General features: G+C 36.0%; 1 protein-coding gene across 19 annotated transcripts in view; it reads right to left on the bottom strand.

Moving 5' to 3' along the window:
* The window catches only part of NAV3 (neuron navigator 3), a 902370-nt gene that overhangs the window by 380266 nt on the left and 506524 nt on the right, over window positions 1–15580 (bottom strand). For 17 of the 19 annotated variants that reach the window (XM_069584085.1, XM_069584092.1, XM_069584089.1 and 14 more), the window contains exon 1: window positions 10332–11209. The exons of the other annotated variants lie outside the window; for them this stretch is intronic. In XM_069584085.1, the coding sequence (XP_069440186.1) occupies window positions 10332–10574 (243 nt within the window). In that variant the 5' untranslated portion in view covers window positions 10575–11209. Of the gene's footprint in view, window positions 1–10331; window positions 11210–15580 lie in introns of those variants that run through there. 19 annotated transcript variants of the gene reach the window in all.

Here is a 15580-nt window from a genome sequence, read left to right as displayed (position 1 = left end):
GCCATGCATTCAATTAATGATCTCTCCCACAGATATTGAATTTCTCTACTGGTTCTAACGAGCGGGAATCCAAAGAAAAGTATTTCTCAGAGCAAAAATGGAGCAACAGTGGGAGGACAAAGAGTTCAAAGTGAAAACTGTCAAAACTTAATTCAGCCCTCCTGCAAGCATCCACATTTTTCTATATTTTCCCATTATGTGATTGAAGCAACAAAGAGAAGAAATAATAACATTGATTTTGACTGGTTTATAAATTGTTATGAGAGAGAGACAGAGAGGGAGAGTGAAAAGTAAGGACCTAAGGGTCATAGAGACCTAGGTTGGCATTCCTGCTCTATTTTGACATCTCTCTGAGCTCAGTTTCTACATATATTTAATTGTAATAATAATAAATGGGGTATAGCATCCAGCATATAGTAGGTACTCAGAAAGTATTAATAATTATCATTAGTTTTAACTGCTACTTGCTGCCAAATCCACAAATTATCATTTCCAAATAAACCGTAAATTTTTGTTTGAATTAAAATTCTTCAAAACACAGTGTGTTTTGTTGATAATTAGTACGTTAATTCAAAAAGTTATAGCTTATTTCACTAGACTTGTCCCTCTTGCATCACTCTTGAGAGGGTTATTTTAGACAAAAGTTTGCTCCATTACACATTCCTAAACTTCTGTATCTCCAAACTCTCTTTTTACTGGATATTTCTATATTTTATTATTTTATCCTTATCTTTCTAACATATAGGCTTAATCATGTCTCTTGATATCTTCCCGCTATCCTCTACAGAATAAGTACAAACTACTTATGGAGCATTTAATGTCACCCTCCCATTGCCTCATCTCAACTACATCTCTCTTATCTAAGTTTTAGGATTGCTGAATAATCTATAGTTTTCTAACCACAGCACAGTATTTCATACCTTGGTAGATGCTATTCTCCCTAAAATGTTCCTTATTCTGTATTTATTTGCCTAAACAAATCCAGTCTTCAAAACATGGTTGAAATGTTACTTTACTCATGCATGGAAATTAATCACTATTTCCTTTGTTCTACTAACAATACTTAATATTGCTGATTTTATACTAAAGTATTACATATCTTAGAGTATTATAATAGGTAATACATTGACCACCAACTATGCATGGTGGCACACAGTTTATAGGCAATAAATATCTCATTTATTCTTCAGGGCAATTTTATGTGGTTAGTTTATATTATTGTTTCCATTTTATAGATGAAGAAGCTGAGGCTTAAGTATTAATTGACTTGCCAGGGCCACTTCATTAATGAATATTGGAGTATTCTAAGTTGACAATTGTGGCCAGCAGATGTTAAATGGTACAAACAGGATGGAAATAAGAAGTAAATGTGAGCCAAGAAGAGATGTCTTTTTAAAAGCCATTAGTAACTTCTCAGAAAACAAAATTCAGAAATCAAGAAAAGTAAAGCAAACATAAAGCTTGGAATAGTGGCAATAAACACAAAATACTCTTTAAAGAAATGTATCTGCAAATAATAATAATTAAATATTAATGTTGAAATTAATGAATATATTCGATGTTTAAACAATTAATAATAATATTGGTTGTTATTATTATATAGTAAAGACCTGAGCATTTTCAGAAGCTGATTCTAAAGCAGTGCTTCTTAACTGAGTTTGACTTCACCTTCCCCACGGGCACATTTCACAACATCTGGAGACACAACTGGAGGATCCTACTAGCATGCAGTAGATAAAGGCCTAAATTATGCTAAATGTCCCATGATAGTACGATTGCTCCCCCACATCACAGAACCATCAGGTCCAAAATGTGATGAGTTTGAAACATACTGGTCCCAAAAAAAATCCATTGAAGAGAAAGACTGAATAAAAAGAGAAATGTGATAACTGAAAGGACAAAAATCACGAAGGAGAATAAAAGGGGCACATAACAAAACTATTACCCTTAGAAAAACTTTACCAAGAACTGCTGTCCTCGGTTCTCTTTTATTTTTTACAGACACAGAGATTGAAGTCGAGAGAGTTTAAATAACTTATCCTTTCAAAATCTATCAGAAGTTTAATTCAAATCTTTGAGCTCCTAATTTGATGTTCTTTTAACTATGCCAGCTGGTATTTTAAGTTCAAGATTGAGGGTAATTCCTGGAGACATGATAGCATAAATAAATATCAACTATAGAGCAATTATTTTATTTACAAATTAATGACATACCTATTGATTGTATATTTCCATAAACAATATATTAAGCACCTTCATTTTTATTACAGGAAAGAAAAAATGTCTATAACACTGGAAAGGAAGAAGCTAAGAAGAATGCATTTAGCAAATTGTCATCAAATATTCACTCAACAGTGACACCCACAGAAGAACAATTTACAAGTTGTATGAGATTTTGAATTACATTTAATCACATATAATTTACACCAGAAATTCTGGTAATTTCACAGTTTAAAACATTACATATAATTCTTTAAAGACTTTGTAAAGCACAAACTAAAATAATAAATTATTACACTGCCACATTTCTATAAATTGTTACTCAAGGGAAAGAAATGTATGCTACTGAAAATCTGAGTCTTCAGCAAGCAGAGAAAAACTTAAAATTCAGAGATCATTACAATATTCTTTACACTAGTGCTGTCACAAAGACAAAAACAATGAAAGCAACTGTTAACGGCTTCACTATAAAACTTGGAGCATGAGCTATAATGAGAAAAATAAATCACCATGTTTCTTTAAATACAAATAATTAAATGTGCAAGCACAGCAGAACTAGGCAAAGCAGGGGGAACCAGCTAGAGAGCAGAGGGCTGACCTATGCAGCCATGGGCCTGGCCAGCACTGCAAGCGCTGCTGTGTGAGCGAGCCAACAGGAGTGTCCACAGTCCTCAGCAACCAGGCATCCTCGCCATGAAGGAAACAGCTGGAGGCCAGAGACCGCCCTCTACTCTACTGACATCTGCTGCTCTGTATTTCTATCATGGGATTGCTCTTATATATCAATATTTTTGTTTTTCAAACAAGTTGATGGAGACCATGTGTCAACTTAATTGTCTTCTGATCATTCCAGGCAATTGGGCACACCAGTGTTTTATTTGCAACTCACTAGCAATGCTAATTAAATATTTAAACCTTATCAATACATATAGAAATTAAGTCAGCCAACAGCCTTTCTTCTCTTCCCCTGGCACCACAAGGAGTCCTCCTTGCTTGCAATGTTGTTTATTGGTAAGAACAGCATTTTCTGGAACCACAATCTGAATCCATATTCTACCACATTGAGATATTGGCAAGCAATTTAATTTCAGTTTCAGTTTATTCGTCTGTAAAATGGGGATAGCAACAGTACTTATATCATAAAGTATTGCAAGGACTGAATGGAATACTCCATGAAGTGCTCAGTCCAATAAATGGCATCTAGCAAACCTCTGTAAGCATTAGTTAATATTAGTCCCTTTCCACTCTGATTTCTCTGAAATGTCATTGACAGTGTAATTTTGTCTCATTTTTACATAAGAAGAGACTCCTTCATTGTCTACCAAATGCCTCCATCTGCCTACATCTATAATCTGATCCCCTAAACTGTTTCTTTTCATTAATAGTCTGCTTAAATTATAATGGCTTTCCCACTTGGTATCCCTCTGTGAAATCCTCTCCACAAAAGAATGCATTAAATTCCAGCTACTTGATGATGAAGTATTTTTTGAATGTTCCAGCCAAATAAGATTTCTATCCAGTGCAAACTCTGACAAAATAACTTCCCTCGTTAGCAATATTATCCATATACTTTCTTGCCTATGTCACAATTTCTGTTTTTTTTAAAATATTCAATTTAATGCTTCTCAGTATCTTGTTCTCAAAGCATTAGTTTTGGGACTATATGAACAAAATAGTAAGAAGTGATCTCTCCCTTGATTGTTCTTACAACTAATAGGGTAAGAATGTTAATCAAGCCTCCATTCTGCTATGTACAAGTATTTTCTTTATATCTCCCCAACTGAATGTAAACTTTCCTTCCTTTTAACCTGCAAAACACTTATTCTTTTCTTTGACTTTGGAAGTAAGTCTTTAAAAAAAGGTGAAATTTGGAGGAAAAAGTATAAATAGAATATTGCAACTTTATCATGAAGAGAGAATATAACGTAAAGGCAAAAAAAAAAAAGGCATTGTAGAGACAAATCTATATTCAAACTCTGGATTTTGACACTAGTACTTAACTGTTTGATCCTATGCTGGTTTCCCACTCTATCTAGGCCTCAGTTTAATCCTCTGTAAATGTGGATACAATGCCTTCTTTGAAACACTGTGAGACTAAAATGAGAAATTTCCTATAAAGTACAAGATCAGTTCGGTCACGCAGTCATGTCCGACTCTTTGCGATCCCATGCACTGCAGCACACCAGGCCTCCCTGTCCATCACCAGCTCCTGGAGTTTACTCAGACTCATGTCCATTGAGTCAGTGATGCCATCCAACATCTCATCCTCTGTCATCCCCTTCTCCTCCCACCTTCAATCTTTCCCAACGTTAGTCTTTTCAAATGAGTCAGTTCTTCGCATCAGGTGGCCAAAGTACTGGAGCTTCAGTTTTAGCATCAGTCCTTCCAATGAATATTCAGGACTGATCTCTTTTTGGATGGACTGGTTGGATCTCCTTACTGTCCAAGGGACTCTCAAGAGTCTTCTCCAACACCACAGTTCAAATGCATCAATTCTTTGGTGCTCAGCTTTCTTTAAAGGCCAACTCTCACATACACGCATGACTACTGGAAAAATGATAGCTTTGAATAGATGGACCTTTGTTGGCAAAGCAATGACTCTGCTTTTTAATATGCTGTCTAGGTTGGTCATAACTTTTCTTCCAAGGAGCAAGTGTCTTTTAATTTCATGGCTGCAGTCACCATCTGCAGTGATTTTGGAGCCCAAAAAAATAAAGTCTGACACTGTTTCCATTGTTTCCCCATCTATTTGCCATGAAGTGATGGGACCAGATGCCATGATCTTAGTTTTCTGAATGTTGAGTTTTAAGCCAATTTTTCCCCCTCTCCTCTTTCACTTTCATGAAGAGCCTCTTCGCTTTCTGCCATAAGGGTGGTGTCATCTGCATATCTGAGGTTACTGATATTTTCCTGGCAATCTTGATTCCAGCTTGTGCTTCTTCCAGCCCAGCGTTTCTCATGATGTACTCCGCATATAAGTTAAATAAGCAGGATGACAATATACAGCCTTGATGTACTCCTTATACTTGGAACCAGTCTGTTGTTCCATGTCCAGTTCTAACTGTTGCTTCCTGACCTGCATACAGATTTCTCAAGAGGCAGGTCAGGTGGTCTGATATTCCCATCTCTTTCAGAATTTTCCACAGTTTGTTGTGATCCACACAGTCAAAAGCTTTGGCATAGTCAACAAAGCAGAAGTAGATGTTTTTCTGGAACTCTCTTGCTTTTTTTGATGATCCAATGGATGTTGGCAATTTGATCTCTGGTTCCTCTGCCTTTTCAAAATCCAGCTTGAACATCTGGAAGTTCACAGTTCACATACTGTTGAAGCCTGGCTTGGAGAATTTTGAGCATTACTTTACTAGCGGGGGAGATGAGTGTAATTGTGCAGTATTTTGAGCATTCTTTGGCATCACCTTTCTTTGGAATTGGAATGAAAAACTGACCTCTTCCAGTCCTGTGGCCACTGCTGAGTTTTCCAAATTTGCTGACATATTGAGTACAGCACTTTCACAGCATAATCTTTTAGGATTTGAAATAGCTCAACTGGAATTCCATCACCTCCCCTAGCTTTATTTGTAGTGATGATTCCGAAAGCCCACTTGACTTCTCATTCCAGGATGTGTGGCTCTAGCTAAGTGATCACACCTTTGTGATTACAAAGTACAAGGTAGATGCTCAAAAAATTATTTTCTAAAATAATATTAAAAAGGTAATGCATAGGTAATCTAAGAAAGAAGGGGTGAACAAGCCATGTGTGAAAGAAATTAAAAATGAGAATAGAGGTAATATGCAGGTGACAGATCAAGCTGAAAGGAGGCTGGGCATTTAAAAGTGATGACCAGTTTTCAGTGGTAGGTAGGCTAAGGAACTTTCACAAACAGGGATGTCTAATGCTTAATCACACGATATTTGCTGAACCATGACAATGTATAACACTCTCTCTTAACCTTAATCTCCAGATGTTTAAGTATGATCTCCTAACCAATGTGTCTCTCTTTCTCATTTGGGTGAACACCCAGGAAGAAAAGAAAAGCAGATCCATATGTGGAAAGACACTAGAAAATTCAAGAAAGGTTGAAAGTCAGAACAAGAGGTAGACAGAAAAAAAGTATAAATCCTTGAAATATCATGGTGGAATATGGAATCGGGACATGAAATATGTAATTAAAGCTATTTATTTTTTAAGACCACAATGAGCTATCATCTCACACCTGTCAGAATGACAATCATCAAAATGAACACAAATAACAAATGCTGGCAAGGATATGAAGAAAAGGGAACCCTTTTACTTCTCTTGGTAGGAATGTAAATTGTGGAAATCAGTATTGAGGTTTCTAAAAACACTAAAAACAAAATTACCATATGTTCCAGCAATTGCACTCTTGGAAAACCTCTCAAGCCCAAATTTATAAAGATACATGCACACCAATGTTCACAGAGCATTATTTACAATAGCCAAGATATGGAAGCAACCTAAGTGTCCATCAATAGATGAGTGGACAAAGAAAATGCAGTGTACACACACACACACACATTACTCAGCCATAAAAAGAATGGAATTTTGCCATCTGCAGCAACATGGATGTACTTGGAGGTCATTATGCTAAGGAAAATAAGTCAGACAAAGACAAATATCCTATGATATGACTTGTGTGTAGAATCTAAAAAACACATTGAACCAGTGAATATAACAAAAAAGAAGCAGACACAGATATAGAGAACAAACTAGTGATTACCAGTGGGGGCCGGGAAGGGGAGAGAGTATTTAGTAGGTATGGTATAGGTATGGGCTTCCCAGGTGTTGCTAGTGAGAAAGAACCCACCTGTCAATGCAGGTTCCATCCCTGGGTTGGGAAGATCCCCTGGAGAAGGAAATGGCAACCCACTCCAGTATTCTTGCCTGGAGAATCCCATGGACCTAGGATCCTAGTGGGCTACAGTCCATGGTGTTGCAAAGAGCTGGACATGACTGAAAGTGACTTGGTACTAAGCACACTTAGTACAGGTGTAATACAGTTAAGAAATACAAACTATTAGGTACAAGATAAGCTAGAAGGATGTATTGCACAACATGAGAAAAAATAGTCAATATTTTATAATTGTGAATGGAGTATAGTCTTTAAAAGTTGTGAATCACTATATTGTACACCTGTAACATATAGTATTGTATAGCAACTATACTTCAATTTAAAAAAGAAAAAAAAAGAACAGGGAGTCTAATTTGACTGAAAAAGGTTGGGATAAGCAAGCATGAGAAAAAGAGTAGCCAGATGGAGCTAAGATAGAAGTGACACCAATCGGAGGACTGAACTATAAGACAGGAGAAGTAGCTAAAGTCTTTTTTTTTTTTAATCAGAATGATAAATATTTTGAATAGATGTGATAGAGAATCCCTGGGGAAGGGACCAATTTGGAATTATTACAATAACTGACAGAAAACTTAACAAGGGTCAAGCTTGTGCACAAAGGAATCAGTGAAGATGTGCATAAGGGGATAAACACAAGCTGCAGTACAGAAGCAGAATCTCCAATCTCTAGCAAATATGGAACATGGAATAGCAATGTTTATTATCAGAAGTTAGACTGGGAAATCAAGATTAGATGCCTGGAATGTTGGCATGTACACTAACCAAAAACAAGCACAAGAGGAGGGAGTACTGCACTGACGATCCATTTCTGACCCTGCCATTTACAGGCTTGTCTTCTCTCACCAAACTGTGAGGCTGCTCAGTGCAAGGACTAGCCAAATACTCCACATAAATGTTTCTTAATGACAGTCATCTATTGTGGGTACTACCCATGGTCTCTTTTCCTTAGAAACAGAACCCATAATTTTTAGTTGGGCACATGGTTGCTTAGAATAAACTTTACATTTTCCAGTCTCCACTACAACTAGATAAGGCCTTGGAACTATAAAATAGGCCAAATGGATGTGGAAGAATCCTTAATGAAACAGGACATGTCTTTTTAATTGAGTGCAAGTCAGTTATCCACTCAAGACTGAGAGATGGATGCCGAAATGATGATGGTGAACAAAAAAGTGGGAGCTTGGATCCCCGACAATCTCGTGAAGTCCCCCTGCCAGTCATGGAGCACTTACTTCCAGAGAGCCTTTAAACGAAAAGGCACGAAACCCCTATTTTAATTCTGCTATTGTTAGGTTGCATCTTTGTTTAAACAATTTGTAGCCACATCTAATTTTCTCTAATATAGCTACCTTGATCATGTTTGCTGTTTTCTTTAGGTCAATTTTGTCAAAGGTTTATGTAAGTCTTTATTCTTTTCTAACATTTAGAAATATTCTGGAATGCTGACCAGGCATTCTTTCCATTTGATTGAAAAATTTTTAATCTGATAAGTGACATGGTAAAAACATCCTTATAAATGAAACATTACTTACCACAGAGTCTTATTGGAATATCAGATGTATGACTGATATGTTCACTAACCAGAGACCAACCAAAATTCTCTTGTGAACAGTACTTACGGTGGTCAAGTCTTAGGCCAAGGCCATCTATCAAAGTAGAAGCTGGACTAAACCTGCAGAGATTATAGCCACGGTCAGGAGAGAAAAGTGGTTTCTCTTCCATCTAGATCAGACAAGCCATTGTCCGTACATGGAATTTTAGAAGAGAATGGCATCCATTTGCTTTTAATTATTTTCATAGAATTAAATATTTTTTAGTCTTTGGTAGTTTACACTTTCCTAATTTCACCTTGAAATGTTTATTTTGGGCTGAGAACCCTAAGCCTGAAATTAATTACTTTCTTTTAACTGATTTTTGTTGGGTAGAAGATGCTGTCCTAAAACATAAAAGCAATAACTGTAGGACTAGAAGCATTTTAAAAATCATTCATTCTAAGCCATATGTTTTACAGGCGGAATGGTCCAAAGAGACTCATGAACATAACTAAATCTTTCTCAGCATAACTGTCTTTTCATTCATTGATTCATTCACTCATGTGTTAATCCATTCAATGACTATTTAATTGTTATGCATAAAGGATGAGGAGAGGAAACTGTAACAGAGAATAAGTTCCCAGGCTCTACATATTTTCAGTTTAGTGGGGATAGAAATAAATTATCCAGATAATTAAAACTCAGTATAAATCAAGACGTTGCAATCATTGCTACAGATGAACAACAGAAGACGGAGGGGCAGGAAAGGTAGCTGGCAGAGGCTTTATGAAGAAAGTCGCACTTTGCTGGACCTGAGAAGATACGAACAAGTGAGGACAGACTGGACATTTCAGACAAAAGGGTGACTTTCTTTTCAACTTGTACAGTTGATTTCTGTACAAAGACTTTTTCTTAAATTATTTTTAACATACATGTGGGTGGGAGAGTAAAATCAACTCATTCCAAAGGAGTCAGAGATGAGAATGGTAACTTTGTAAAGCTGGACACCCAAAGTTAATGCTGCATTAAAACGTGATGCAAAGTATAAAGGAATTCCTTCGAAGTTCACCAGCGAAAGGGTCATGCTACCTTTCAGCATCTGGAGAAAACGAGTGTAGCATGGTTTAAAACCCAGGAGCTACTGTTCACAAATGTCATAAATTAAATGACTGAAAAAGATGTCAGTAATGAGTAAAACCGGGGTTTCAATTTACAAGCGAAAACCCAGACAAATGTGCAGTATCAAGGAAAATCATATTTCATTTTCTTCTATATTGTAATGAATTAAGCAGGCTAGGATTCACATATCCAGTCAGAAAGTGTATAAAATGCAAATGATTTAGAGAAAAGTGATGGTGTCTGTATGACTTTTCACAAATAAATCTAATTTTTACTTTATAATGTATGTGAAAAATAGCTCCCCTTTACCTCACACTTGTGATCAATTATGGTTTTCAGTAAGAGAGATATCTAGGATTTAACAAGGTACTTCATCAATAAGTAGTTCTGATAACATAGGCATATTCAGAGAAGTCTGTTCATAACTTTCACAACAACTGCACATAGGCTTATTGGCTATACAAACTGCTTAACTTTTTTACACCCATATTCCTCTACTGCTCTCCAATTCACAACTTGCTTTATATGCTACCTAACAGGAAATCTGCATTTCAGCTTTAAAGTCTGCAGGTAACCTTTAGTCACTAACCTTGCTGTCTTCTGTGTCCTTAGCTTTTCCTTGGAGGAGTTTCTTCTCTTCAAATTCACAGTTTGATCTGAAGGTGAGCTGACAAGAAAGCATGGAGCTCTCTAATTCAGTAAGTTCCAGAGGTCTCGAAGAAGAGCGCTGTGACCCCGTGGTGCCAAGACTTGGTATCAGAAGAGCAGTGTGAACAGGCTTTGACCCAACAGCTGGCTGCCTTAGTTTTGAGGCAACCCCAAGTACAGGCATGGCTTCTATAAAAGTATCTTCTTGCTGCCAAAGAAAATGCTTCTAACCTCAGTCTGGTAGACTCCAACTTTAGTATTTCCAGAACAAATACTTTAAACAAAACTAGCAGTCATCATGATTTAAGAAAAAAAAAAAAAACTAATAATATAACTTTCAGGAAGAGGCAAAACTTCCCTTCATCTTTAGTTAAGTTTGTTTCTTGCTGGCTTGAATTCTCTTGTTTTCATTCTCTCATGTATTCATTCTCTCTCCGCTGTTCAGTGCGTCACTGCCCATGCAATATTAAATACTCCTTTGGGGAGGAAACTTTTCTTGAAGGTAACTGCTACAGAGCTCTTTCTCTAGGATTAAAGAGCCCCTAGATTTGCTGTTTCTTCTCACTAGAGCAGTCTGAGTCTGAGCATCACGAGTGAAAAAGAACAAAAGGAAAACCCTTCAGTCCAACTGCCAAAGCAGCCAAGAGACCACAATAGTAGAAGGACAGGCATTCTTCCTGACTTCAGAAATGATCAGCCTATACTCTCTTTTTAAAGAAAACTGTATTTCCTCAAGCTTTAAAAAAAAAAAAAAGAAAGAAAAAAGAATGGACGCAATTAATGGCCAAAACAAACAGCTGTTGGAAGAACTTTTAGCCCGGAAACAATCTCAGCAATGAAGCTGTTTGTCTGATTTCCAGCTATTTTTCACTACTGACAGCCATGAACCGTGGTGTTCATTCTGCTTCATCCCATGAAATCAGGTTAAATTCATGCAATAGCAGCTAAAACTGCTAAATCACTCAGCAGATCATGACTGCCTAGGTTATGAAAACAGTAAATACGAAGAGCAAGACACCAGATATAAAATAATCATTTTAAAATTTAATAATGGTGACAATAATAATATTTAGAGCTAATACATATGGGAAATGTACTACATAGCAGTTACTAGGCAAGCACTTCACACATTATCACACTTAACCAATGGGATAACTCAAGAATAGGCACATGTATTTTCTCCACTTCAGAGAAAGGCTAACTCACATTCATTTAAGTAATTTGATGAAAATCACGCAGTTAAAAAGTGAAAGAGCCTATACTATTTAAAGAGTAACTTTAAAAACTAAGAAACAATTTAAAATAAAATTATTATTCAAGCTCATTAAATCTAACTTAAAATTCTAAACTTCTAAAAAGTGTCCAGTGATGCATTCAGTGGCTAAGAACAATAATGCTTCTATCCATAAAATGATTTTAATTATCAGATAAAGTTTCATTTCTTGTAAAAGCTTACCAGGAGAAAAAAAAAATGCTTATCAGGATCTATAATAAAAGCAAGGGGTATGTTTTCAAGAAAGCATCTGATGTAGCATACTGTCTTTAAAGTAGCTGCATTTACATAATGGGTCCCCAGAGAAATTCCCCCACCATTTAGCAAAACCATACTTATATGATGGTCTTGAGATTTCAATAGAAAATTTATACCTAATAACAGAAATTTATTTGATTTTATATCCCTTATGTTGAAGAATTCTGTAAAACATTCACAGATTTACTCGTTTTAAAACTTTTATTTATGTAAAAATTATCGACTGTGTCAAGATTTAGTAATATTATAAGTAAAGGCCCATAGAAAAATGAATGAACATTTAGTATTCTTTCAAGAACTGGTGGCAAATATGAAAATCATAATCACTATTGTAGAAAATATCTCTCTATAGTGAAGGAATGATTTTATTTGTCTACTGTTTCCAAGTCTAAAATTATTATGTACTTTTAATCCAATTTAAACTTGAATTTAATCCAAGAACTAAAGTACTTTTTGTTGTTGTTCTTTTGATATAAGTATAGAAGAAATTCAAATACAACTTAGACATCTTGCAAACTTAAAAAGCATCTCAAGTGGGCTTTACACAATGGGATAATAAGAAACAAACATAACACTAGTAGTCATAAAGAAATAGTTACTTTACTTTACATTTCTAGTGCAAGTTAGTTGCTGTACATTTATAGACCATTTAACACACTGTCTCTTCCAGAGACTTTGAGATACTGCAAACCAGATGTTCAAGTTCCTAAAACAGGTTTTAAATTCCGTGAGAAGATAATGCACCCTGCAATCCTCGCATTGCAGACAAAATGGCATAGCTGAAATAATAGTACTGGGGGGGAAATCAGGTTCTGGGAAGGTCACTCAAAACATAAGCGACTTTGGGAGCAGATCACTAATAAAAAATAATACCAGTACTCCGGAAGATAATTAGGACCACCCAGGCAAGCAGTCAAGCTCAGAGTTAAAAACAAAACAAGCAAATAACATATTGAATAGAAGCACTGGAGATATTTTAATTAGAATTGGTAGGAAAAAATCTAGTTGAAAGGCAAACTTTTGAGTCCAAAGGTTTGCCAATGAAATGGGCATATGGGGCAGTACAACTGGCAAATATTTAAAAGTCACATAAGACCGGAGGCCCTGAATAAGGGACTTACTCTTTAAATTTCCTTAAAATTGAGCCAAAAGGGCACCTGTTGAGTGGATAGTATTAAAGCTGAGGATTTCTTTTCCTACCTAAGGCTATAATTTCTGCCTTGTCTTATTCTGCCTCCTTGATCTAGAATGTATGACATATAAAGCTACATTATATCAACATAATTCTATTTACCAACTGTACATAAGCTAATTGGTATTTCAGAAATGTGCTGGAGGAGAACACACTGTATTTCCTGATACAATCAAATTGAAAAACAATGTTCACATGCAAAAGGGTATCTTTCACTTTGAAATATCTTTTGCTTATTACACAATATCATTTCACTAGGACAGAAATATAGAATTGAAAATAGTCACTGCTGATAGCCTAGGAAATTACATCAACCACTAAGTACAATAAAAACAAGCTAACTTATTATAGAGAATAAGTCTGGCACTGTGTGCCAGGCACCATCATCCATTTCATCCTAAAAAGAACACCACCTTTGAATAGGAGACAAAGGTGCTGAGAAGTAATGAACTTAAAGTCACAGAAAATGGAGTTTCTCAAACTGGATTCAACAAACTACCATCAGGAGTGCTCGCTAAAAATACAGATTCCAAATACAGATTCTCAAATTCGTCCCAAATCTACTAAATAAGAATCATGAGGGAGAAGTTTATGAATTGAATTTAATAAATTGATTATCTTATTTTACATTTTATTTGATTTGTAGCTTGACAGTTCAGGGATGGACTTTAAAAGGCTTGGTTGCCTGTAGTCAAGTTTTGCTTCTTCACTTACTAGCTGTACAAATCTGGCAGTTGCTATGCCTCAGTTTCATCTTCTGTAAAATGGGGGGAATATCTGTAGTTCTTCCACAAGTTACTTGTGAGAATTTAAAAAGTGAGATAAATTAAGTCATTTTTCTCATCAAATCTGAGGGAAAGCAACATACATTAAAATAGCACATTATTACACTATTCTAAACTGTCAATTCCTTTTAAAGAAAAACAAAAATGAATAAAAATGCATTTTATGTTTATCCACATAATTTTATTTCCTGTGGTATGTATTCCTTTGTGTAGATGCAAATTTCCACCTGGTATCATTTTCCTTCTCCCTGAACAACCTCAATAACATTTATTTTACTACAGATTTGCTGGTGATTAACTGTCTCAGCTTGTTTGTCTGAAAAAGGATTTACTTCACATCCATTTTTCAAAGAAATTTTTTTCTGAGTACAGAATTCTGAGTTATGGATTTTCCTTCTTTGATACTTTAAAGATACCACTCTATAGCTTTTCATTTGCATAGTTCCTAAGGAGAAGTCCGTTGTAATTCTGATCTTTGTTCTTCCCTGTGTATTGCAGCGAGTTCATCCAGCTTTTCTTATGATTTGCTCATTTTACTCATTTTTAACAATTTGATTTTGTTATGGTTCTTCTGTGTTCTTTAGTATTTAGAGTTCTTCCAAAGATGGAAAGTTTAGAATAGTTATTTCTAACAATATTTGTTGCCTCCCTCTTGCCTGCTGGGGCTCCAGGTACACACATGTTGGACCATTTGTTTTGAACCACAGATTATTAATGCGCTCATTATTCTTTAGGTCTTTTTGTTGTTCAGTTGCTCAGTCATGCCCAGCTCTTTGCAGCTCTATGGACTGCAGCACACCAGGCTTCCCTGTTCTTCAACAACTCCTGGAGCTTGCTCACTCAGGTCCACTGAGTCAGTGATTCCATCCAACCATCTCATCTTCTGTCACCCTCTTCTTCTGCCTTCAATCTTTCCCAGCATCAGGGTCTTATCCAGTGAGTCATCTCTTTGCATCAGGTGGCCAGAGAGTCATCTCTTTGCATCAGTTCTTCCAATGAATATTCAGGGTTGATTTCCTTTAGGACGGGCTGGTTTGATCTCCTTACAGTCCAAGGGACTCTCAAGTGTCTTCTCCAACACCACAGTTCAAAGGCATTAGTGCTTCTGTGCTCATCCTTTTATATCCAGCTTTCACATCCATACATGACTACTGGAAAAACCAGAGACTTGACTAGAGGGACCTTTTTAGGCAAAGTAATGTGTCTGCTTTTTAATACACTGTCTAGGTTGGCCATAACTTTTCTTCCAAGGAGCAAACATTTTTTTTAAATTTCTTGGCTGCAGTCACCATCCACAGTGATTTTGAACCCAAGAAGATCAAGTTTCTCACTATTTTCATTGTTTCCCCATCTATTTGCCATGAAGTGATGGGACCGTATGCCATGATCTTCATTTCCTGAATGTTGAGTTTTAAGCCAGCTTTTGCATTCTCCTCTCTCACCTTAATCAAGATGGTCTTTAGCTCCTCTTCACTTTCTGCCATGAGGTCTTTTAACTCTGTGTGTTTTTTTTTACAGTCAGTAAACCTCTACTGCTACATTGTCAAGTTCACCAACCCTTACTTCTATAATATTTAAATATTTTGTATCTAACATTTCTTTTCTCACCATATTTATGTTCTCTCCTACCTTCTGTGTTTACGAGGAATATTTACAATAGCTGTTTAATATTCTTATACATG

This window comes from Ovis canadensis, chromosome 3, assembly GCF_042477335.2.
Source record: "Ovis canadensis isolate MfBH-ARS-UI-01 breed Bighorn chromosome 3, ARS-UI_OviCan_v2, whole genome shotgun sequence".
NCBI lineage: Eukaryota > Metazoa > Chordata > Mammalia > Artiodactyla > Bovidae > Ovis > Ovis canadensis.
Note: the sequence above shows the minus strand (reverse complement) of the source record. Positions and strands in the feature narration are given on the sequence as shown.